The sequence below is a fragment of the Pelophylax lessonae genome, assembly GCF_965119305.1.
Source record: "Pelophylax lessonae genome assembly, chromosome: 3".
Lineage (NCBI taxonomy): Eukaryota > Metazoa > Chordata > Amphibia > Anura > Ranidae > Pelophylax > Pelophylax lessonae.
In genome coordinates this window covers 555,072,215-555,097,089 of record NC_138770.1, presented here as the reverse complement: position 1 = coordinate 555,097,089, position 24,875 = coordinate 555,072,215, and the positions used below count along the sequence as shown (strand labels likewise).

General features: G+C 41.4%; 1 protein-coding gene across 1 annotated transcript in view; it reads right to left on the bottom strand.

Moving 5' to 3' along the window:
- The window catches only part of ANAPC1 (anaphase promoting complex subunit 1), a 239,017-nt gene extending 222,538 nt beyond the window's left edge, over positions 1-16,479 (bottom strand). The window contains exons 1-6 of the mRNA XM_082251927.1: positions 16,247-16,479; positions 14,980-15,141; positions 12,066-12,117; positions 6,242-6,342; positions 5,494-5,576; positions 4,147-4,220 (exon numbers count right to left, since the gene is read on the bottom strand). Of these exons, the coding sequence (XP_082108053.1) occupies positions 4,147-4,220; positions 5,494-5,576; positions 6,242-6,342; positions 12,066-12,117; positions 14,980-15,141; positions 16,247-16,459 (685 nt within the window). The 5' untranslated portion in view covers positions 16,460-16,479. The remainder of the gene's footprint in view (positions 1-4,146; positions 4,221-5,493; positions 5,577-6,241; positions 6,343-12,065; positions 12,118-14,979; positions 15,142-16,246) is intronic.
- Between the last annotated feature and the right edge of the window lie 8,396 nt (positions 16,480-24,875).

Here is a 24,875-nt window from a genome sequence, read left to right as displayed (position 1 = left end):
AAATATTTTAGACATATAAAGCAGGTGGGTGTTAAAAATTTTTTGGCCTAGGTGTCAAATACTCCAGGTATGCCATGTTCTTATTATTTTATTGAAAACTTTACATTGTTTACTGATCATGCCAATGTACTGTGAGCTATAGGTGCAATCTTAATTCTAGAAGGGGTTGCCTGAGACCTTATAATTATTTTGTGTGTTCCTTAGAGGTAAAAACTTTGTAAAAGGCAGATTTGGGAAATATCATAGATGGTTAAAAAACACAAAAATGGAAAAACCTTAAAAAGCCAATATGCTACAACTACATGGTGTTTATACTCAGAGATTTTTGGTTTACCTGTAAATCCTTTACTTGGAGTACATCATAGGTCAAGGGCTGTATCAATGGCTGCATTGTGCTGTAAAAGCACATTTTTTTTTTCTGTTTCTGCTGGCTGAAGGTCTACCCTAAGCAAAAGCCCAATTTATGGGCAATTCCACAAGCAGAACACAAGCCCCGCCTTCTCGTCATTCTCACTCACCTTGTATCCAATGTGGTTTCCCCCTGCCAATGCCTACACTACACCAGCCCACACCAATATATACTTGTAAAAAGGGTTACTGCTGATCTGAGGAGAGAGATTACTACAGTAGTAGCTGTTAGCTTATGTTTTAAATGAGAGTGTGTTGGAGACAAGCGCCGCCTTCATAAAAACATAAGCTCACAACACAAGCTGGCAGTGACTACTCTCAGGCAACTGGGCCCAGGCCGACGCCTCAACTATTACAGGGAGAGGAACTAGGAGTAGTAGCTTGTGTTGTGGGCTTGTATTCATGCATGACAGTGCACTGTCTCCTGGAAAAATGTTCTAGAATTTGTGGTATATTCTCATATGTACGCATATACCGCCATAATTGTTAATCATTAAGACTATGTTTTAGGTTTACTCTTGTAGCCCTGATGAAAGGGGCAGTAGTGTTGTCTTAGAAATGGGTTAGCTGTGTATATATGACTGTTAAAATTATCTTGGACTCTTTGCTTTTGGCCTGGTGTTCTTTTATGTATTTCTAGGACAAGATAAGATCATGTTTACTTGTTACTGAGCAGCGCATGCTTCTTTTCCCATCTTGATGATATATAGATTATATCGGCATGGCAATGTTTGACTGCACTTCAACCAGGAGACCACAAAGGCAAATGGACCAGTGCTGGAGAGACAGAGCAATAGCCCAAAGTTACAAGATATTGATCAGCAAGGTCTGTTCCTTCACTGAATATGTTCCTTGAAAGAACCTGTTCTACAGAACACCACCCCAGCATGTCAGGCTGGCAACCCTCGCCAAAACCTTCCAAGTTATTGAAGAAGAAAGTTTTCCCCACATCCAGGAAGAGGTCCAAATCTCCAAAGCTGATCTGGACTTCGGATTCAGAATCATAAGCAGTTCCAGAGACTGTGGACTCTTGTCTTAAGCCTAGATAATATTCAGTTGCAAATTCCTGGAGTATACAGAATTGCACTGAAGGCAAAGACCATCTTAGCCAGCACCCTCAAGCAGAAACCTTTATCGACACCACTTGAAATTGGAGGGCAATGCTCAAACAAATGCATGCTCTCAAAAGGAAGACACTTAATTTGATTCCTACAGAGAAGTTCAGGAGACCAGCATTTGAGCTTCAGGATTCTCCTTATATGGATGGAGCTAATGCCAAGTCTATGCCGTTGGTGAATGGAATCCTCCAAGGCATCCACAGAGAATCTCAAGGCCCCTGGAAACTACTCCAGATATTGTTCAATCACAGGATCGGATTCCCTTGACCAGGGCATACATTCTGTCCACACTTAGAGCTCTTGACAGATGCCCCCCACAGCTACCGCCATCTGCAGAGCTGCTCCTTGCAAAGGGAAGGATGCTTTAAGATGGCTTCCAACCTTTTATCCACAGTATTTTTAAAATGGTATTGAACCCAAAATCATCATACAGATTTTGGTACACTAAAAAATGAAGATGAACCCCCGCTAACACTTTATAAGCAGTTACAGTCTTTTCCTTTTGAGATAAATGTTTTACATAGTAGTAAATGGTTTGTCACAACCCTGTAATTGCTATAGCTCCAGAACAGCTTGTTTTTTGGAAAAACATCAGACTTACTGGCCAAATCATCAGGTGAAAATAAATAGAAAGAAAGCCTAAAAAAACAAATGCAGCCACCACATGTAAGAATCAGTAAGTAGCAATATAATGTATTTCTGCTTTTGAGTTCAATACCGCTATAAAAGACTAAAACCACATCCACCAAAAAAGTCAGGGTATTGTTGAGGTAAAAAATATCTAGGAGTATCGCTGGAGTACGCCACTTTTTGGAGAATTTCCTCTTCATTTGGTACTGCTGAGTGAATTTTTTTTTTGGCGATGAAAATACCATCTCTACACAAGGCTAATCTGCATACACAACTTCCTGCCAATGTGGATGCTCAAGAAAGGATTTGGGGAGTTTTGGTGGCTTCTAGTGCCTAAATCCAGTGACCTTTGGAGAAGTGGATTCCAGAAACAGCAGCTTTCTGACCGTGCAACCAATTGTGGTCCTCTGTGCCTGCGACATCCCAGGACCTTGAGTCTCTTCCTGAGATGGCTTTTCATACGAGGACTCTTGATCCTGACTGACATCCTTGTCCAAAAGGATAATCCTTTGACATCTCATTCAGAAGAGGAAGAGTGTCCATCTCTGCATCCCAGGTGTTCCAACAAAGAGAGAACTCCTAAGAGCTGTTCGCACGAGCCTGAGATGGTTGCTGAAAATTCCTCCATAGACACAAAGAAATGTGCCCCTGAAACTGTGGAAAGTCCAGGAAAGGGAAGGGATTCAAGCTTATCAAAACTAGGGGCAAGCCATCTCAGGGTGCATTGTGTAGGTGGCCTTTCCTACCCAAGTAAGGGATTTTGGAAGCCCACCCCTTTGTCCTCCCTGCCTCTGCAATGGATTGCTGAGGGATATAAATCCTTACCCCAGTAGAGGAATAACAAACCACATGAGAGGAGTGTTTTTCTGCAGCAAAAACACCTAGTGGCCTAACGACCCCCCATAATACTTGTAGGAAAATACCCAGGATCAGGAGACCCGTCATTATGATGTGAAGGGAGAGGCGTGTGGCAGCAGGAGTGCTTCCCACAGGTGCAGAGACATCCGGAATTTCCAACACAGGGCTGTACATGCACTAATGTGCTTGTATTGCCAATGCGCACATGCCAGGTGGACCCACCCCTAACCTCCATGGCCGCACACAGTGACGAAGACTGAGCCAGAAACAGTAAAACACAAGACACAGTGAGTCATGCATGTGTCACCGCTCAAAGCCTCCACTCCTGCAAATCCGATCGGGTGCTGGTCTATGACGCCAGTCCGCACTCTGTGAAGATATGAAAAGGAGAAGCCGCACACCGATGACATCAATCGGCCCAGTCAATTTTTTATTCAGCCATTAAAGCAACACAGTTCATTTCTGCCAGGAGACCTTCTCTGACATGTTTTACACTTACAGGATTAGGAAATGCAGAAAACAGTATGGAGGTAGGACAACAAGAAGATTGTGTGATCAAATCCAAGACCACATCTCCAACATAAGGACAAACAGAAATACAAATGTAGCTAGACATTTTGTACAGCAACATATGTTTTGTATTGACAGTTCAGATAAGAAAAAAAGTGAACTGTCAACTAGGGGAGGAGATCAGTTTTCCTTGTGAGAAGAGAAGTGTTTTAGATTTTTAAATTCGACAATCACACCCAAAAGGAATGAATTATTCATAATAAATGTGTCACATCCCACTCTTAGATGCTTCTAAGACTTTCCTGTATCCCCACTTTCTTCCCCTTTTCCCTGCCCCTCTCTCTACCCCTTCCCTCCCCACAGTTTACCTTGTTTTTCTTTCCCTGCCTCCCACCCCCCTATTTTCTTCCTTCTCCCTCCCCACCTTTCCTTACCTTCCTTTTCTCCCCTCCCCCTACCGTGTCCTGTAATACACAATTAAGATACAACGTACATTTGTTTCCATGAAAAATAGCGACAAATGTTGTGTTATAGGTATTTATGGCTTAAAGAGTGTAGCAAAGTAGGTGTAGTATGCTTTCCTTTTTCTAAATGTATTTTCCTCCTTAATTTGTACACTCACCTCCTGATCTGCACACTAGAGGCGTGATTTCATCTAATGGATGCAGCATGCTGAACATAGTTGGCAAAGGTTCCCTAAGAAAGAAAACAATCCATTACAGAATTCTAATAACGGTAAGCATTGTGTAAACTAAATATTTAATCATTTCTGGATTACAGGTGAACATATAAAAATGGACAGGTAAGCCACTAAACACTTAAATCTAAATCATGCATAACAGCATCAGGTACCATGAGGGAGCATGGAGAGGAAATAGTAGGAGATGTAAGACCTGTAAACAGGAATAGCAGGGTAACATTGCAGAATTTCATTTTTTTTAAAGAGCAGAGGAAAACAGTGTATGTTGCCTGAGACTAAAAAGCAAGATTTATTGCGAGGAAGTGCATTTCTCTCTTTAAATTATAAAAAATAAAATATTTTAAACATTTGCAATTATAGTTCACTAAAAGGAAATGTATACGTGTATTAATGGCAATGAGATAATCCATCATCTTTTTAAAACTATCTAACCTGTTCAAAAACATATTACCATACCAGCAAAATTGATTAATACAAAATAATTTCCTGAAAGGTTTAAAATTTGTTTACCCTTGCTTATAAATGGTGGTGTCTGATCTAAATAAATGCTGAGATATAATTTCAGCTTATTATTAAAAGCTAAACTCCAGGTTCAAGTTTCATTCAAACATATACCTCAACAACTACAAATGATTTTGTTTTTTTACACCCAAAAGTCTTTGTAGATGGAGATATCACCTTGTAAAGTTTGTGATGATATTGTTAGTAGTCTGCATATAACCCGTGGATAGGACCCAAAAGGTCATCCCACTAGAAAAACTAGAGGGGCGCATACAAGACCAGTCACACTGTACAAACAGAGAGCAGGAGTGCTCCCGCACAGAGTTGAACTACAGGAATTGCTTCAAGTTAGATTACTGCACAGATCTAGAAAAAATATATAAGGGCATCTAGGTTCAAATAAGAATACAAATGGCTCTTCTATTTAGACAATCTTGGTTTGCTCAGATACCAGCTTTCAAAAGCTTTCTTATGATGTCAAGGGCATAAAGCAAAAAAAGAAAGGGATTGACTGAGTTACATGATACAGCCCACTGCAGAGAGCCATATTTCTTATTATTCAACTTCCTACAGACAGAAAATAAACCTGATGTGCCTGTTGTATCGCTAAGTATACATTAAGAGAAAAGAGCATTGTACATTTTGTAGGCTAAACAATAAAAAGGTACACTTGCTAATTAAAATGATATCCCTGGATCGTATTGCATTAATAAAATTAGAAACAAATTAAATTGTTTTATCTGCAGAACTAGAAAGAAAAACACTTACCTAGGAGGACTCTGTGGCACCTCATGAGAGTGGCTGTTACGTTCAAATAATAGCCCATATTTCGTTGGCCAGACGGTTGCAACCTAAGCAACATAGATTGAAATGATGAGAAAAACAGATAAGGAATTAGAACAAAACATCTTTAAAGGATGGTTCAGCATTTGGTAGGGCTTTGCCAACTGCTCCCGCTGCTGTCAGCAATGCCAGCAAGAGCAGGGAGAAAAGGGGAGAGAGCCGTTAAAGATGGGGACAGGGCTGAAATGAGATTGGACTAAGTATAAGGTAAGTATAAGGTGGGCGATACACATACTGAAACACACTTTTTTCTGCAGGGAATGCATTAAGGTGAAAAATGTTTAGGCTTTACAACGACTTTAAAAGTTATGTATATATAAAAAAAAAAAAATTATATATATATATATATATATATATATATATATATATATATATATATATATATACATATATATACATATATATATACACACACACACACACATGATCAGAAGGGAGAAAAAACATATTTGGTACTGTACTAAACTCCAATTTACATCTAGACTAGATATAACTGGAATTCTACAATTCGGCAGCTAAATATCCGATATTTCTTTCCTGATCAGCATTTTATGGAACCAAACTAGATAAAGAGCCTTACAAATATTAACTGATAAAAGAAATTGGATTGGTTGCTATGATTTATTGCAAATTACTGCTCTCATCAGCCTACAGGAAATACAGTCCTCCTTACCTGGAAAGGCAAAGGTGCTATGTAATCTTTTCCTTCTGTGTTATGGACATTAATACAGGAGTTCTGCAGGATACAGATGCATTTCTCTACTTTATCTTGGCCTGAAAGAAAAAAAACACAACATAAAACCACATAGAATTAGGTCCCTTTCACACATGTCCGTTCTGCCGACGGACTCCGTTTTTCTCAGCGGGGATCGATCCGCCGATTCCCGCTGAGCAGGCGGATGACAGATCCCCACTGTCCTCTATGGGGGAATCGGATGAGAACGGACCGCCTGTCCGTTCTTATCCGATCCGCCAGATGGATAGAAAATAAGTTTCCATCCGTCCGGATTTGACAGACAGGATGGGATCGGATGTCAGCGGACATGTCTCCACTGACATCCGCTGCCCCATAGAGATGCACGGGGCATCCGTTCAGATCCACCTGAAAAACTGACAGGTAGATCTGAACGGACCGTATGTGTAAAAGGGGTCTTAGACATTAGGGTTTCATTTATTTTTGAGGAAGCCTTTAGTAAGAAAATATGGAAGCTACCATTGTTGACCTTTTTCTAAAAAGCACTGCTTTAATTCCCTGACTTGGGACACGTAGAAGGGTCAAGGTATGACCTCATTCTCACTTATAATTTTAATTCTTATTTCAAGCCAGTTAGTCAGAGACAATCAGCCTTCCAACATGTAAATCTCAGAACACAGTCATCAATGGCAGCCTTTATTGTGCTGGTGACGCAGTAGTGTAGAGTGCGATGTCTATATTCCATAGTCTATATAGATCCCGCATATCTCTATAGACCGCTTCATCATCTCACTATATTGAAGCCTTAAAAAAGGAAGTTAGTTTGGCACCAGCAGATTCACCGTTCTCCCATGCTTTAATTAACCTGTAAGCAAACAGTTCTGATTAATCCAGATCCTATGGTATAGTGATGACACACACTAAATGTTTGGTGCAGCAACTGCACTTTACACTGCAGTGTTAATCACTCTCCTGCACATCCAAGCCCTGAAGAAGGGAGATTCAAAACAGGGTTTTGGAGCATACGTAAAGGAAAAACTGTGACCCGCCATCAATGAACTCTGTATGCAGGCACTGTGTCATACTCCCAACAGCTCAGCTGCCTTTGTTTCTCCCTCAACAGCCATCCAGCTTTGTAGTATCTAATGTAAACATAGAGAGGGTGCTCTGCGAGGGGGGAATCAGAGTAGAGGAACTGTTTAGAAAAAGACTTCAGTGCTAAAAGCTGCAGTAAAAGCTGACAGGGCTTCCAACCGACCACTAAGTGCTTTTATTCTTGCGGTGTTTCTTTAAGGGAGATTTACCCAGAACAAGAAATATTTTCCAAAAGAGAATAAAGACAAGAATAAATACCTGACATTATTATTATACAGGCTTTATATTTTGCAAACAATTTGCACAGCACTTTACAAAATGAAGGTAGACATTACAGTTACAATACAATTTGGCTCAAGAGGAATCACAGGGCCCTGCTGATTAGAGCTCACAATCTAAAAGGGAGGGTCAAGTGATACAAAAAGGTAATCTCTGTGGGGGATGAGCTGATGGAGAAAGTAAAAACACAGTGTATTAGTTAAAGCGGTAGTATCCCGCTTTTTGACACTTTTACCTACAGGTAAGCCTATAATAAGGCTTACCTGTAGGTACAAATAATATCTACATATTTACAGTGCATGCAGCCGCTCGCACGAGCGGCGCATGCGCTCTGAAGGTCCGGGGGACCTTCAATTAAGTTGCCGGGAGCTTGCCGGAAAAATCACTCCGGCGCGCATGCGCGGGAGTGACGTCATCGCGGCTCCGGCCAATCATCGCGCCGGAGCCGCCGAACCCGGAAGAGACGACGAGGGACCATGGCAGCGCCCGCAGCGATGTCCGGGGGTCCGTGTCGGGGCTTCGTTTTAAGGTAAGTTACACATAATGGGCTAGTATGCGATGCATACTAGCTCATTATGCCTTTGTCTTGCAGGTTTTTTTTTTTTTATTTTTTTTTTTATAGCGTTTACAACCGCTTTAAGCCTCGTACACACGTCCCGAATGTCGGCCGAAAGATCAGCCGTCTTTTGTCCGGTGCTGTCCTGTCGGCTGAAAACTGCAAAAGACTGCACATGAATTTTGTCGGCCAACAACAGCCGACTGCAGAAGTGATGTCATGTGATGGTTAACTTTCCGTGTGTTTTTTCTTTTCTGAGCATGCCCAGTCTTGCTAATTGGCTGTTTGTCGGCCGAATTCTGTACTGACTGGCGAACAATCGGCCGTTCTGGTGTTGGCCAACAAAAATTTTAATGCCTGCACAACAGATTCTGTTCGGCCGAAAAGTCGCTGTCGGTTGTCGGAAGCATCATACTAACAAGCCGACAATCGGCCGATCGTTCGGCGGCCGAATATTTACGGCCGACAATCGCTACGTGTGTACGGGGCTTTAGAAGTAGAATAGGCTTCTTTAACCTCTTGCTGACCGCACACCGCAGTATTACTGCGGCAGGGCGGCTCGGCTGCACAAAATCACATCAATCTATGTGATTGTGTGCACGAGGTCTCGGCAGCGCTTACAGAAACTTACAGAAGACCCACCAGCTTATGTAAACAAAGCAGGCGAGTCTTCTGTCAGACAGGCAGGGAGAGATCAGGAGTTTCAGCTAAGCTGAAACCACGATCTCTCTGTGCCTGTCACAGAACCATTCCCCCACACAGTCAGTAATCACATTTAGGCATACATTAACCCCTTTGATCACCCCCAGTGTTAACCCCTTCCCTGCCAATGTCATTTATACAGTAACAGTGCATATTATTTAGCACCGATTACTGTATTAATGTCACTGGTCCCCAAAAAGTGTAAAAGATGCCAGTTAGGGGTCCGATCTGTCCGCCGCAATGTGGCAGCCCTGCTAAAAAATGCTGATCACCCCCATTACTAATAAAGACAAAAAAATAAATAAAAATTCCAAAAAATTTATCCCGTAGTTTTTAAACGCTATAACTTTTGTGCAAACCAATTAAAATACGCTTTTTGGGATTTTGTTTACCAAAAATATGTAGCAGAATACAAATTGGCCTAAACTGATAAAAAAATGTGATTTTTTAAATTTTTTTATTGGAAATGTTTTATAGCAGAGAGTAAAAAATATGGTGTTTTTTTCAAAATTATCGCTCTTTTTTTGTTTATAGCGCAAAATCTAAAAACCACAGAGGTGATCAAATACCACCAAAAGAAAGCTCTATTTGTGGGGAAAAAGACATCAATTGTATTTGGGTGCAGCGTTGCACGACCGCACAATATTCCTTTTAAGTAATGCAGTGCCGAATCGCAAAAAATGGCCTGGTCATTAAGGGGGTAAAACCTTCCGGACCTGAAGTGGTTAAAGAGAAGGGTTTCCAGGGATCGTCTAAAGATGGATAGATTAGGAGATAGTCGGACAGATTGGGTTAGGGAGTTGACAAGGGAGGTGAAAAGGGAGCTAGAGAGCAGGTCTTGGGAGGACCAAAAAGAGAAGTTTGCTTGATATTTTGAGACCAGGTAAATGATATAGTTGGGGGAAGAAATGTGGATGGCTTTGTAATAGGAATACTGACATACAGTTAGGTCCATAAATATTGGGACATTGACACAATTCTAATCTTATTGGCTCTATATGCCACCACAATGGATTTGAAATGAAACAAACAAGATGCGCTTTAACTGCAGACTTTCAGCTTTAATTTGAGGGTATTTACATCAAAATCAGGCAAAAGGTGTAGGAATTACAACAGTTTGTATATGTGCCTCCCACTTTTTAGGTCCAGTTCACACTTATGCGATGCGGGAAGGCTGCGAATCCGCTGCCTGTTCCCGCATCGCACACGCACCCCCGGCAGTTCACACTGCCATATGCGATATGCTGGGGGTGTCAATGTAATCTTAACGACACCCCCAGATTGATCGCATATCGCAGTGCGATCTTGCAGTTCGCACAGGATCGGATCGCACAAGTGTGAACCGCTGTGCGATCCGATCCTGATGCGGCTGCCAAAAAGGGTCCTATGCGAGTTTGCTGCGGGTGCGAATTTAGCCATACAAAGTGTATGGCTAAACTCGCACCGCACAGCCGATCGCATGTAATGAAGGAGCAGTGCTCTCCGACATTACATGCGAACCCCGCACTCGCACAAGTGTGAACCGGGGCTTAAGGGACCAAAAGTGATGGGACAATTGGCTGCTCAGCTGTTCCATGGCCAGGTGTGTGTTATTCCCTTATTATCCTATTTACAAGGAGCAGATAAAAGGTCCAGAGTTCATTTCAAGTGTGCTATTTGCATTTGGAATCTGTTGCTGTCAACTCTCAATATGAGATCCAAAGAGCTGTCACTATCAGTAAAGCAAGCCATTATTAGGCTGAAAAAAAACAAAACAAGCCCATCAGAGAGATAGCAAAAACATTAGGTGTGGCCAAATCAACTGTTTGGAACATCCTTAAAAAAAAAAAAAAAAAAAAAAAAAAAGAGAACGCACCAGTGAGCTCAGCAACACCAAAAGACCCATAAGACCACGGAAAACAACTGTGGTGGATGACCGAAGAATTCTTTCCCTGGTGAAGAAAACCTTCACAACAGTTGGCTAGATCAAGAACACTCTCCAGGAGGTAGGTGTATGTGTGTCAAAGTCAACAATCAAGAGAAGACTTCACCAGAGTAAATACAGAGGGTTCACCACAAGATGTAAACCATTGGTGAGCCTCAAAATCAGGAAGGCCACATTAGAGTTTGCCAAACAATATCTAAAAAAGCCTTCACAGTTCTGGAACAACATCCTATGAACAGATGAAACCAAGATCAACTTGTACCAGAGTGATGGGAAGAGAAGAGTATGGAGAAGGAAAGGAACTGCTCATGATCCAAAGCATACCACCTCATCAGTGAAGCATGGTGGTGGTAGTGTCATGGCGTGGGAATGTATGGCTTCCAATGGAACTGGTTCTCTTGCATTTATTGATGATGTGACTGCTGACAAAAGTAGCAGAATGAATTCTGAAGTGTTTAGGGCAATTTTATCTGCTCATATTCAGTCAAATGCTTCAGAACTCATTGGACGGCGCTTCACAGTGCAGATGGACAATGACCCGAAGCATGCTGCGAAAGCAACCAAAGAGTTTTTTAAGGGAAAGAAGTGGAATGTTATGCAATGGCCAAGTCAATCACCTGACCTGAATCCGATTGAGCATGCATTTGCTGAAGACAAAACTGAAGGGAAAATGCCCCAAGAACAAGCAGGAACTGAAGACAGTTGCAGTAGAGGCCTGGCAGAGCATCACCAGGGATGAAACCCAGCGTCTGGTGATGTCTATGCGTTCCAGACTTCAGGCTGTAATTGACTGCAAAGGATTTGCAACCAAGTATTAAAAAGTGAAAGTTTGATTTATGGCTGTTAATCCAATCCGTCCCATTACTTTTGGTCCTTTAAAAAGTTGGACGCACATATACAAACTGTTGTAATTCCTACAAGGTTCACCTGATTTGGATGTAAATACCCTCAAATTAAAGCTGAAAGTCTGCAGTTAAAGCACATCTTGTTTGTTTCATTTCAAATCCATTGTGGTGGTGTATAGAGCCAAAAAGATTAGAATTGTATTGATGTCCCAATATTTATGGACCTGAATGTAGGTTGTAACCATTTTCTTTTAATAACAGGGGGCAGTAGAACTCTATTAGCATCCATTGCTCTTTTTTTTTTTTTCAACCAGAAATAAAGTAAAGACACATGTTTACTTTTAATAATACTGTGTGTTGTTTGAATTAAAAACAAATAAATAAATAAAATAACTAGCTTACCTTCTGTATTTTCAGATTTATTGCTGAGTATGGTAAAGTCACACCACAGAGCCTGGAAATAAAGCAGATCATACAAAGCTTTATTTGGAATATACCCTATACATATTGACCAGACTGTTATAACTTGCTATTATGAGGTAACAGCAAGTAGCATGTATGTGTATAATATATATATATATATATATATATATATATATATATATATATATATATATATATATATATATATATATATATACACATACATGCATACATACATACATACACTGCTCAAAATAAAAGAACACTTGCAACAATGAGATGACTTCCAAAACAGAATGGTTTTACAGGTGGAATCCAAAAAAATTTCCCTACTCATCTTTTCTGACTGTTATACACTAGTTTTGCAGTTGGCTAGGGTCATCGTCACTACTGGTAGCAAGAGGCAATACCTGAACCTTCTAGATGTTGCACAGACATTCCAACTCCTCCAGGATGGCACATCAATACATGCCATTGCCAGAAGGTTTGCCATCTCCCACCACAGTCTCAAGAGCATGGAGGAGATTCCAGGAGACAGGCAGTTACTCTAGGAGAGGTGGACAGGGCCAAAGAAGGTCCTTAACCCTTCAGCAGGACCGGTATCTGCTCTTTTGAAACTATTATAAATGAGGTCCTTGGTGTGTGTTAAAAATAAAGGTCTGTCTTTGAGAGATAAGTTGGTCCACTGTGAGTTTAAAATGGAAAGAAGTGACAGATGCAGAACTGTAGGTCCCTGTAGACTGCAGACTGTTCTTCTCCCTGAAATGAGCATAGAGCTCGTGTGATCCTTCTATATAGGATCACGTCTCTATGTTCATTTCACAGCCATGCCCCCCCCCCCCCACACAGTTAGAATCACTTCCCTAGGCTCACATTTAACCCATTGATCGCCCATAGGTTTAACCCCTTCCCTGCCAGTGTCATTATTACAGTAACAGTGCATATTTTTAGCACTGATTACTGTAGTAATGTCACTGGTACCCCCAAAAGTGTCAAAAATGTCAGTTAGGGGCCCAATCTGTTCGCTGCAATGTTGCAGTCAGGCAAAAAAAAAAATTGCAGATCGCCGCTATTACTAGTAAAAAAAAAAAAAAAACAATAAAAATTACAAATCTTTCCCGTAGTTAGTAGACGCGATAAACTTTTGCGCACACCAATCAAAATATGCTTATTGTGATTTTTTTTTACCAAAAATATGTAGCAGAAAACAAAATTGGCCTAAAATGTTAAAAAGTTTTTAAATTTTAAATTTTTTTTTTGAGAATGTCATATAGCAGAATGTGAAAAATATTGTTTTTTTTGTTTCAAAATTGTCGCTATTTTTTTGTTTATAGCCCCAAAAATAAAAATCGAACAGGTGATCAAATACCACCAAAAGAAAGCTCTATTTGTGGGAGAAAAAGGACATCAATTTTATTTGGGATGCATACTAGCTCATTATGCCTTTGTCTTGCAGGCTTTACTTTTTTTTTTTTTTTTTTGAGTATACAACCGCTTTAAGGGGTTCACAATCACTTTAAAGCAATCTGAACAGCTTTAAAGCATAGGTATAGACTTATCATGGCTATACTGCTACTTTAAATATAGGAATAAAAAAAACAAAAGCGCACATTTATAAATCATTAAAAAGATGTGCTTTACGAAATATTTAGATATTTGCTTTTTTCAGGACTCTGAAGCAAGGTAAACCTTATTTACTTCTCTGAATGGGAGGAAAAAAAGGTCACAGAAAGAGAGCCGAATCATATGTCCTACCAAAGCCATGTGACCATTCTCTCCTACTATCATGAAGTACTCACTGCAGTGTTATGCAGAGAACACTCAAACAGCCCCTGCAGGCCTCACACCATGGCCTGCATTTTTTAACTGTCACAAAAAATGTAGGCACAATGTGGAGTAAATGTGTGTTGTCCATCCAAGAACAGATAGTAGTATTCACTCTCAATAAATAATGGCCATCCTGTTCCCCTGATGACGCTGTTTGACAGCGAAACATGTTGGGTGGGGCTTAACTTGTGACGTAAGCACGCTCACCATGTGGCCAGTGGTGAAGCAACAGTGACATGCTGTATTTATAAGTATCTGTCTTTTGTTTTAAAAAAAAATTGGCTGTCTTACACTATGTATGGCCATGCTGATCCTTGGAATCGCTAAAACAAGTTAGAGTCCTGCTATTGATGAATTTCCGGAGGTCTGTTAATTACATGCTTGGCTGATCTCTGTGGTAGAGATCTTTCATATATGGTAAGAGGACAATCTTATTTGTGGTGAAGGGCATGAGTGCCTTGGTTGTCTCTTCAATATACATTCATTGAGTCGGTGGTCAGTTGAATGTTTTCAGTTGTTCCTGGACTTTACTAATTTTTTTAAAGATTTGCACATCACTGGTGTTTCCACTAGATGTTTGTGGACTTTTATTTCCGTGGATGCATTCACTGTATGTGTACATATATATTGATTCTGATATCCCATATTCAGTTGTTTAGTAGGTGCTGCTCTGGGTATACTTTTTTTACACTAAGCGCAAAATAATATTTTTGGATTTTTAAAAAAATAAATAGCCCCCTTGAGTATAAGACCCTGTTCACACTGGGGTGACCTGACTTTGCCGGGCGACCTGTGAAGTCGCGGTGCGCAGCTTGCACCGCGACCTCGGACCGGCCGGCACAGACTTCATATCATTGAAGTCAATGCAGGTCGCTCCAGGTCGCCCCAAAGAAGCTCCGGACCCTTTATCTAAGTCGGAGCGACTTGTGTCGCTCCTATTAGAACGGGTCCTGTGCTGCTCTATGGCAGGCGACCCACGGCGACTTGTCAGGCGACCTGGTCGCTCCAGTGTGAACGGGGTCTAAGGCATGGAGTTCCTATTGATAATAAGAATATTTGGTTTTACCTGTAAAACTGCGCTGTCGACGGTAAATGCTTTATAGACTGATGATGCATTCATTTTACTCCCTTTGCTCCAGATCACCATGTTTCCTGCTACATACAGCTCTTCGTCATACTCCACATCTTCACCAGGATCACCAACACCTTTCCTTAGCTGCCAACTTTCCTAAAAGGACATATTAAAAAAATGAGTAAAGACAGAAGCATTGAAAAATTGTACCGCACCCTATTGTAAAATGGTAACCACATTCCCATGACATCTTCTCTTGTCATTAAGAGAGCACCGACACACAGAAAGGGCAGGTTCAAATAAAGCGGATAGCTGCCGGAGAGGTAACCTGCTGCAGTTTCTTCTCCGGCAGCTGCCAGTTGTAGCTGTGGTAGGCGGTGGTGTGGTGTGCGACCTTTTGATTATTTTTCTCACTTAACTTTATCTGAAGTGTACAAACAATTATTTTCCGTGTTCACACTGCAACACAGCCTGAAGCTGTAATAAAATGCAGGCATGCTGCATTTTATTGCAGTACACTGTACAGGATGGCACGTCACTGTACAGCAGAGCATTGCCCTGTTGTACAGTGACACGAATGAAGTGTATTTTTTCTGGGTGTCCTTGGGGTGACCGGTGTTTTACACTGCAGTAAAATGCCAGTCACCACATTGACAAGTCGCGCCCCATTAACTGCAATGGGACCGTTCTAATCAGTGCGACTCAAGTCACTCTAACTTAAAAAAAGGTTCCTGCACTACTTTTGGTGCGACTACAATACGATTTACATTGTCTTCTCTTAAAGAAGAATTTGCACAGAAATGTCGGAATCGAAGTCGTGGCAGTTTGAACCCGGGCTCCAAGCGGGAACTAAACCCGTATATTTAACATTCATAGCATGTCACAAATGATAACTCACATTTGCTTGTGGTCTCAATCGAACTGTCAAGTCAAATGGCTGGTGTAATAACTGATCACATGTGCAGCACCGTAGCAACTTAAGGTCAAACAAAAGCTAAGATGGCAGCTTTTTATGGCTTTAAATAATCGGAGGGCTTAGTACTGTTTTGACTCAACACAGATTTTGCCCTTGAATAAACTAGGTTACATTTAATACACAGTTATGTGGTGATCCACCACAAACATGTCCGTGCCACAATTTGGGTCCCAATCCATAGTTTAAGAAACACTAAAGATCAAACCTAGTTTCAGCCACAGCATAACAGATATGGGAAGGAAAGCCAAGACCATTAGGTTCACAGATATATCATTTCTAACTTACCTTGTGTTTCTCATGGATGGTCACCTCTCGAAGTGATCCCACCAAGCCTGCAGCCCCATCAGAAGACCAGAGCTCAGAGGCTGGCTGCAGCTGCCGGAGCTGGAGATTCAATGCATTGGGGTGGTGCTTGCTTTGTTCACGGCCAAAAGGAACAAACTCCTGCAAATCCCCTGCTGCAATCATTGTCTGCCTCTCTTCATAGATGTTCGACATGGGTTCCAAATATCCACATTATTTCTAAAAAAGAAAAAGTAGATCATATTTGGATAAAAACAATCCTTAAATGAAAGCGGTTAATTGACGCACATAAAGGAAATGTCGAAAAAAAAATTCAATCAAAACAGATTATCTTTTAACTGAAAGAAAAAAAAAAAAAGAGAAAAATTATGGAATCCATTGAGTGGGTAAAAAAAAAACAAAAGTAGCAGTGTAAAGAAAAAAAATCTCTTCTGAGTTAAAAGCCCCCACAGGCCAGACAGTTGCCTAATCTGTTTCTACCTGCATTTCCCACTTCTTTCTGGAGCCTATGTGTACTTATAGTCAACAAAACTATCTAAGATAGCAACAGCTGTGTAATTGTTGCTTGATTCTGCCTTTGTGGCTGGGTTAATAAAAGAGTATACTGTGTGCATGGTGTCACCTCAGGCTTACCTTTCTCAGGAAAAATGTAGTCCACAAATTTTATATTTGCCGCTAACCGCTATATCTAGCGGTGCCAAAGCGGTCTACTCAGTGAATGCCTATAATCCCTCATATAATCTTCAGGTTTACATTTTCAGGTGCTACATGATATAACAATTCTTAAAATAGTTCATTTTACTTGACATTAAAATAAAAGCATTTAAAAAGTCTTGAAAGAGATCCACAGAATACACAAACAGCAGCAACTAATTTATACAAAATATATCCCCCATACACACACTTACCCTCAGTAGCCCATTAATCGGCAAGTTTTCAAATCTTTACAATTCTGAACATAAGAATTATTTCCGTTCAACTGAAACTGGTTCTTGCTGTGGGATGGGGACAATACTCCACTTGTTTCCCAGTCCAAAAGTTCTGCTTCATCAGGAAATACAAGTATACACATACACAAAACAAACAGTACAACAACCAAGAAGTGGACCCCCGCTGTATTCTTATTCAGGGGAAGCTAATAGGGGACATAAAAAAGGGATCCTTAACTTCTAGGACCAGGGGTCCTTGACCTCCAGAGTCAATGTAAAAATTCACAAGGCAGCCTAGGAGTGTGCTCCCCTTTTTTTGGTTGAGGTTGGGGGGGTCCATTAGACCTGCTGGACAGGCTTTTGAGCTTCCTTCTTTCTCCTCCAGAAACCATGCTACATTTATCGTAACTGGGGGTATTTTATGCTCACCACATTGTGAGTTTTTACTATTAATTGAATACATGGACATTCACAGACCTTTGCTGGCTCTGGAGGTACAGGATCCCTCTGGATGTCCCCTACTACGTTCCCCTGAAAGGAAATACAGCATGGGTCTATTACTTGGATGACGTATTGTTTGTTGGATATATATTCTCTCCATATTTCCTGATGAATCAGATCTTTTGAATCGGAAAATGCTCAGAATTATAAAAGATACGAAAACTCACTGATCAGTATGTTATTGAGGGTACAGATGTGGGAGTTGTTTATGTATTATGGAATAGTCACTGCTATTTGTGTTGGCTGTGGTCTTCTATTATTTTTTTATGTGTTTTCATATTTCTGTAATATAAAATTAAAAATTGTACCTGTTTTTGTTTTACCTTTAAGCCCTTGCTCACATTGGAGCGCCATGTCATGCGATTTGACAGGTCAAATCACATGAAAAGATGCATCCTATTGTCGGCAATGGCACTGCTCAAATCAGTGCAATGCGACTTTGTGGTGCCGCGTCGATTTGAAAAAGTATTTCCTGCCCTACTTTTACCAATTTGGGGTGTGGCTTGCATAGACATTTGTGCATGAAGCTGAACAGATGTGTTCAAACTCGCACCTGAAGTCACACTGACAAGCGGCTTTGAAATCGTGCAATTTAAAATAAATGCTTCTTTCACGCGGGTGGTGTGCCCGACGGAGTCCGTTTTGCTGAGCGGGGATCGACCTGCTGATGCAAGCTGAGCAGGCGGATGACAGCTCCGTCTCTGCTCTGTGTGCAGCAAACGAAGCGGTCAGATACACGCTCTCCTCTATGGGAGATCGGATGAGAACGGACTGCCTGTCCATTTTCATCCGATCTGATCCTCCAGACAGATGGAAAATAGGGTTTCCATCCATCCGGTTTTCACGGACAGGTTCGGGTCAGATAGCAGCGGGTGTCAGCAGAGATGTCTCCGCTGACTTCCACCACTCCATAGGGCTAAATGGAGCATCCGATCAGGTCCGCCTGAAAAACTGACAGGAGGAGCGGATCGGAAAGCCCGTGTGAAAGAGGCCAAAGTCACACGATTTCAAAGCCGCATTCAATGTGAACAAGGAGTTAATGTAGAATTTGAAAAGTCCCAGGGGGGGAATTTATCATAACTGGAGCAAACAGAGAATCTTGAGCAGTAGTACATGGCAGCCAATCAGCTTCTATCTTCAGCTTGATCAGTTAATCTTTGAAATTGAAAAGTAGAAGCTGATTGGTTGCCATACACAGCCGTTCCAGAATCTGACTCCTTCAGTTTTATAAAATTCCTCCCCCAGAGTTTTTTTTTTTTTACTAAAGGCTTTTCCTAATATTTATAACTGCTTAGCAAAGTAGTTATAGTTTGTAACTCTGATGTATGCGTGGCCGGGGGTAAACAGACTCCGCTATCTGTTCGGATCTTCTGATCAGACCCGAAGGTAGGTGAGTGATCGGGATGCCGGAGTGAAAGGGACCTAACTGCAGCCAAGATTTTTTTTTTTTATTGTGTAGGGAAGGGTTGTTCTGGTTGACCCCAGTCTTGAAAACACATTTCTTTAAAAAGTGCTTTTTTTTTTCCCCTTTTTTTTTTTTTATTATGACTTGTATTAGCTGCTGTACAATATTTACAGTAGAAGTATTTGATGCAAAAGATTCTTTAGGCAGCAGCAATAGAGACTGAATATCAGTGGACCAGATAGCAACGGGGCAGATGTTATTATACTGCATTACATTTATAGAGGAACCTCTATGTTTAATCTATGCATCCTTTTTCATGAAATCCTTATTGTGGTTTTCTGCCTCCTTTTAAGGCCTTCTGTGAGCTCTCGAAACCTCTTCTTATCCTCCTCACTTTTTTTTGTTTCACATGAGCAATGCACATTAACTGCAGTTGTTTGCACCGTTCTATGTGCACACCTCAAATATCACAGTCCATCTCGGGAGCAAGCAAGAGAAGGTGGCTACATTCATACAGACAGTGGAACCATGGAGAAAAAAAAATGGCCAACCCTTTAATGGGAAGTTGTATCATAGCAAAAAAAAAAAAAAAAGTGGAAACTGAAAGCAACAGAAGGTTCTTTTCTGAGGTAAAGTGAATGTAAAGCTTTTTTTTAAAAAATAACAAACATGTTATGCATGGTATTGTACAGAGCGGCCCGAACCTCCTCTTCTTGGGTCCCCTGCCAGCGATCTTGGCTTTTCTCAAAATGCCCCCATAGCAAGCTGCTTACTATGGGGGCACTCGTGCAAGCATGATCCTGAGCTGGGCTGTGTGCGTCCGAAGATGGCAACACGGCTCAGCCCCGACCCCTCCTTACAGGATTTCACTGACAGCAGCGGAAGCCATTTAGCACAAACACATGATGGATTTTTTTTCTTATACAGAGAATGTATTCAGGTAAAAAAAAAAAAAAAAAACCTTTTTGCCTTTAGAACCCACTCTAAGGATACATACGTGAATAGAAACTTTTTTTTTTTTTTTAAACCAAGATTTTGTGTCACTCAGATTTTATTGAAAGCAACAGAGTATCTTTAATGTGTATTTCCACTATTGCTGCCAAATTGGGATAGCACCTGTTTCATTTGTGACATGTTCCCATTCACATAGCACGTGTAAAAAATATTTAAAAAATTGTGGTTTATCCTTTTACGTGCTTAAAAACCCTATTTAGCTTCCTCTTCTATGTAATTGCATAGTACCACTAAAGCCTTAGATATTTTTTACCACTGCAGCCTCCACCTTCCCTTAGCTCATCCTCTCTTCTCCATTACCATGTAGCAGGACGTATCTCCCACCATGCCTTGCGCACGTATTAGCAATGCACATGCAGGAGGAGTTGCGTAGAGTTTCTCCTGGTCGCCTCACCCATGGTAGGTGGACAGAATACAGGTCCCATTCAGAATCAGTCTCTTGTCGCTTTCAATGTTTAACCTCTTACCAAATGTTGCACTGTTATGTACTGAGAACATGCTCACCAAGCTGTACCTGAAAGCTACCAGTCACCATTGATTATTGGAACCTGAGGCAGTGGCGGCTGGTGCTCAAAATTTTTGGAGGGGGCGCAAAAGGAAAAATTTGCGGCAAAAAACGTGGTACAAAAATTGCGTGACTTTGACGTCACACAAGTGTTAAAGGGGCCTTATCGCAGAGGTGCTCAAATACCACCTAAAGAAAGCTCTATTTGTGGGGGGAAAAAAAAGGACATCAACTTTACTTGGGTACATAGTCACACGACCGCACAATTGACAGTTAAAGTAACGCAGTGTCTTATTGAAAAAAATGGCCTGGTCATTAAGGGGGTAAAACCTTCCGGTCCAGAAGTGGTTAGCATGGAACATTTGAAACCAGGGTGTCATTTAGAAACAGTGTAGAAATCATTTTATAATCATAGTGCTGATATTTAACTATTCCAAATGAACAAGAAATTAGGGAGTCGCAGATGTGTCTATTCACACACAAAGCTGCGGCTCGGCCCCCATCCATCTCCTGATTGGCTCACTGGCTGTGATTGGCAGCAGCAGGAGCCAATGGCTTCTGATGCTGCCAAAAGCCAATCAGGAGTGCATGTCCCCAGAGAGCCAAGGTTCTTGTGGACATCGCTGGTTCAAGATGGGCTCAGGTAAATATTAGGGGGGCTGCTGCACACAGGTGCTTTTTTCCTTCATGCATAGAATGCATGAAGGAAAAAAAACTTGTGCCTTTACAACCACTTTAAGAGCGCAACTGCACAAGTGCCCCCATAGGAAGCGGCTTGCTGAGGGAGCACTCAGAGAACAGGAGGAGAAAACAGCACCAGCAGAGGAGGATTGGGTCTGCTCTGTGCAATACCATTGCACAGAGCAGGTAAGTATGACATGTTTCAACAAAGAAAATCAGTGCTATCAGTTGAAATAAAATCAAATAAATCTACCAAAATGATGTGCCAAGTTGCTAGCTTAAATAGATACAGTGCCCCACTCAACGTGATTTAAACCATTAATTCAATAATATAGTGTAGCACAATTTATTAACAAATATATGAATCTCATTTAGTGCAATGAAATTATCACATATAACAAAGTGCAATATAGTGCAAAAATTGTGCAATCTCACTGTTCATTCAAAGAACAAAATAGTCTGATATACGATCTACAAAGTCACACTTCCCCTGCAGATATTATGAAAAATATAAGAGGCACAGACATAGTTTACTCCCACTTAACACACTTGTATTCCTACATTTATAAAACAGACATACACTTGGTAAAAGCATTTGGTATTACCAGTCTAATGCCAGCTAAGATCCCGGGCGAGTGCACAGCGTGACGTCACGGGCTTGGCTCCTCCCCTCTGCAGGGGAAGTGTGACTCATACTGGTGGAGTTGGAGGATAGAGTCATCGGGAGTTCAAATAAGAGGACTAAGGAGCTGTTCTCTGCGGATTTCTACCCAGATCACAAATATAACACAGGCAATTTATTTTCATGTTTGGGGTGCGCAGGTTATTCACCTGTTGATGGATGAGCACTATGGGATATAATTGAAGACACTCTGGGTGTTGGGATTTTTGATCTAACCTGCTATGGATTATTGGAATTGTAGATCATACAGTGCATCCGGAAAGTCTTCACAGCACTTCACTTTTCCACATTTTGCTATGTTACAGCCTTATTCCAAAATTGATAAAATGTATTATTTTCTTCAAAATTCTACAAACAATACCTCATAATGAAAACAAGAAAGAAGTTTGTTTGAAATCTTTGCAAATTTATAAAAAATAAAAAACGAAAAAAATCCCATGTACATAAGTATTTTTGAGTATGATGCTACAAGCCTGGCACACCTATTTTGGGCAGTATCTTCCATTCTTCTTTGCAGGACCTCTCAAGCTCCATCAGGTTGGATGGGGAGCGTTGGTGCACAACCTTTTTCAGTTCTCTCCAGATATGTTCAATTGGGTTCAAGTCTGGGCCACTCAAGGTCATTCACAGCGTTGTCCCATAGCCACCCCTTTTGTTATCTTGGCTGTGTGCTTAGGGTCATTCTCCTGTTGGAAGATGAACCTTTTCCCCATTCTGAGGTCTGGAGCGCTCTGGAGTAGGCTTTCATCAAGGATGTCTCTGCACATTGCTGCATTCATCCTTCCCTCAATCCTGATTATTCTCCCAGTTCCTGCTGCTGAAAAAACATCCCCACAGCATGATGCTGCCACCACCATGCTTCACTGTAGGGATGATATTGGCCAGGTGATGAGCGGTGCCTGGTTTCCTCCAGACATGACACTCGCCATTCTGGCCAAAGAGTTCAAACTTTGTTTCATCAGACCAGAGAATTTGTTTCTCATCGCCTGAGAGCCCTTTAGGTGCCTTTTGGCAAACTCCAGGTGGGCTTCTATGTGTCTTTTACTGAGGAGTGGATTCTGTCTGGCCACTCTACTCTACAGGCCAGGTTGGTGGAGATCTGCAGACATTGTTGTTCTTCTGGAAGGTTCTCCTTTCTCCACAGAGAAACACTGGGAGCTTTGTCAGTGATGATTGGGTTCTTGATCACCTCCCTGACTAAGGCTCTTCTCCCCCGGTCGCTCAGCTTGGCAACCTGCTCTAGGAAGAGTCCTGGTGGTTCCAAACTTTTTCCAGTTACGGATGATGGAGGCCACTGTGCTCATTGGGACCTTCAATGCTGCAGACATTTTTCTGTACCATTCCCCAGATCTCTGCCTCAATACAATCCTGTCTCAGAGGTCTACAGACAATTCCTTGCACTTCATGGCTTGGTTTGTGCTCTGACATGCACTGTTAACTGTGGGACCTTATAAAGCAGGGGTCATCAAACTATGGCACTCCAGTTGTTCAGGAACTACAATTCCCATCATGCCTAGTCATGTCCGTGAATGTCAGTGTTTTACATCGGCTCGTGGGGACATGTAGTTCTGCAACAGCTGGAGGGCCGTAGTTTGAGGATTCCTGTTATAAAGAAAGGTGTGTGCCTTTCAAAGTCATGTCCACGCAAATAAATTTACCATAGGTGGACTCCAATCAAGTTGTAGAAACATTTCTAGGATGATCAGTGGAAATAGGATGCACCTGAGCTCAGATTTTGAGTGTCATAGCAAAGGTTGTGAATACTTATGTACGTGATTTTGTTTTTTAGTTTTAATAAATTTGCAAAAATTTCAAACAAACTTCTTTCACAATGTCATTATGGAGTATGGTTTGGAGAATTTTGAGGGAAATAATGAATTTAATCCATTTTGGAATAAGGCTGTAACATAACAAAATGTGGAAAAAGCGAAGCGCTGCGAATACTTTGCGGATGCATTGTATATCGTTCTATTTTGTTCTTTGAATGAACAGTGGGATTGCACAAGTTTTGTACTATATTGCACTTTGGGAAGGGCGGCAATTGTCACTTTCTTTCTCTCCAATCCATACTTGCAATTTGCTTATATGTCACTTTTTTTTAACCTGGTAAGTACTCGATCTTTCATTGTTTTTACTTTTTCTATTCAGCAGCCTCTTGGTTCATGTGGCATTTTTCACATTCTGATTCCTTTGTTCACCTTATTTCCATCACTATGGTTGTTCCATGGTTTGGCTTCAGGTCCACCTTATTCTTCCCCTTTCTTACACCATTCCCAATTCTTTCACTATTTCCACCCATATATCACTATTTCATTATTTTTGAGCACCTCTTCACCAGTCCTTCCTATATCGTGCATTATACTCCAATATCTACTATTTATTTAATATATACTCTTATACTATGATTACTCTCTAATCTTTATGACAGACATGGAAGGCTCACGGTTTCACCCCACATATTTGGTTGCCTACCTCCCATGGGCCTCTCCGCCGGTTTGTCGTCCGCTGGGATCCTTCATCTCCCGGGCCAGACTCATACCACCGCCGCCGCACGGGGGTCCATTCTATGACTCCAGCTCCACTGGTGTGTAAAGCCCCGTACACACGCACCGATTGTCGGCCGAACGATCGGCCGTCTTTTGTCCAGTGCTGTCGTGTTGGTTGACAAGTGCTCTAGACTGCACACGAATTTTGTCAGCCAACAACAACCAACTGCAGAAGTGATGTCATGTGCTGGTTTACTTTCCGTGTGTTTTTTCTTCTCTGAGCATGCCCAGTCTTGCTCATCTGGCTTTTGTTGGCCGAAATCTGTACTGACTGACGAACAATCGGCCGTTCTGGTGTTGGCCAACAAAAATTTTATAGCATGCAGACCAGATTTTGTTCGGCCGAAA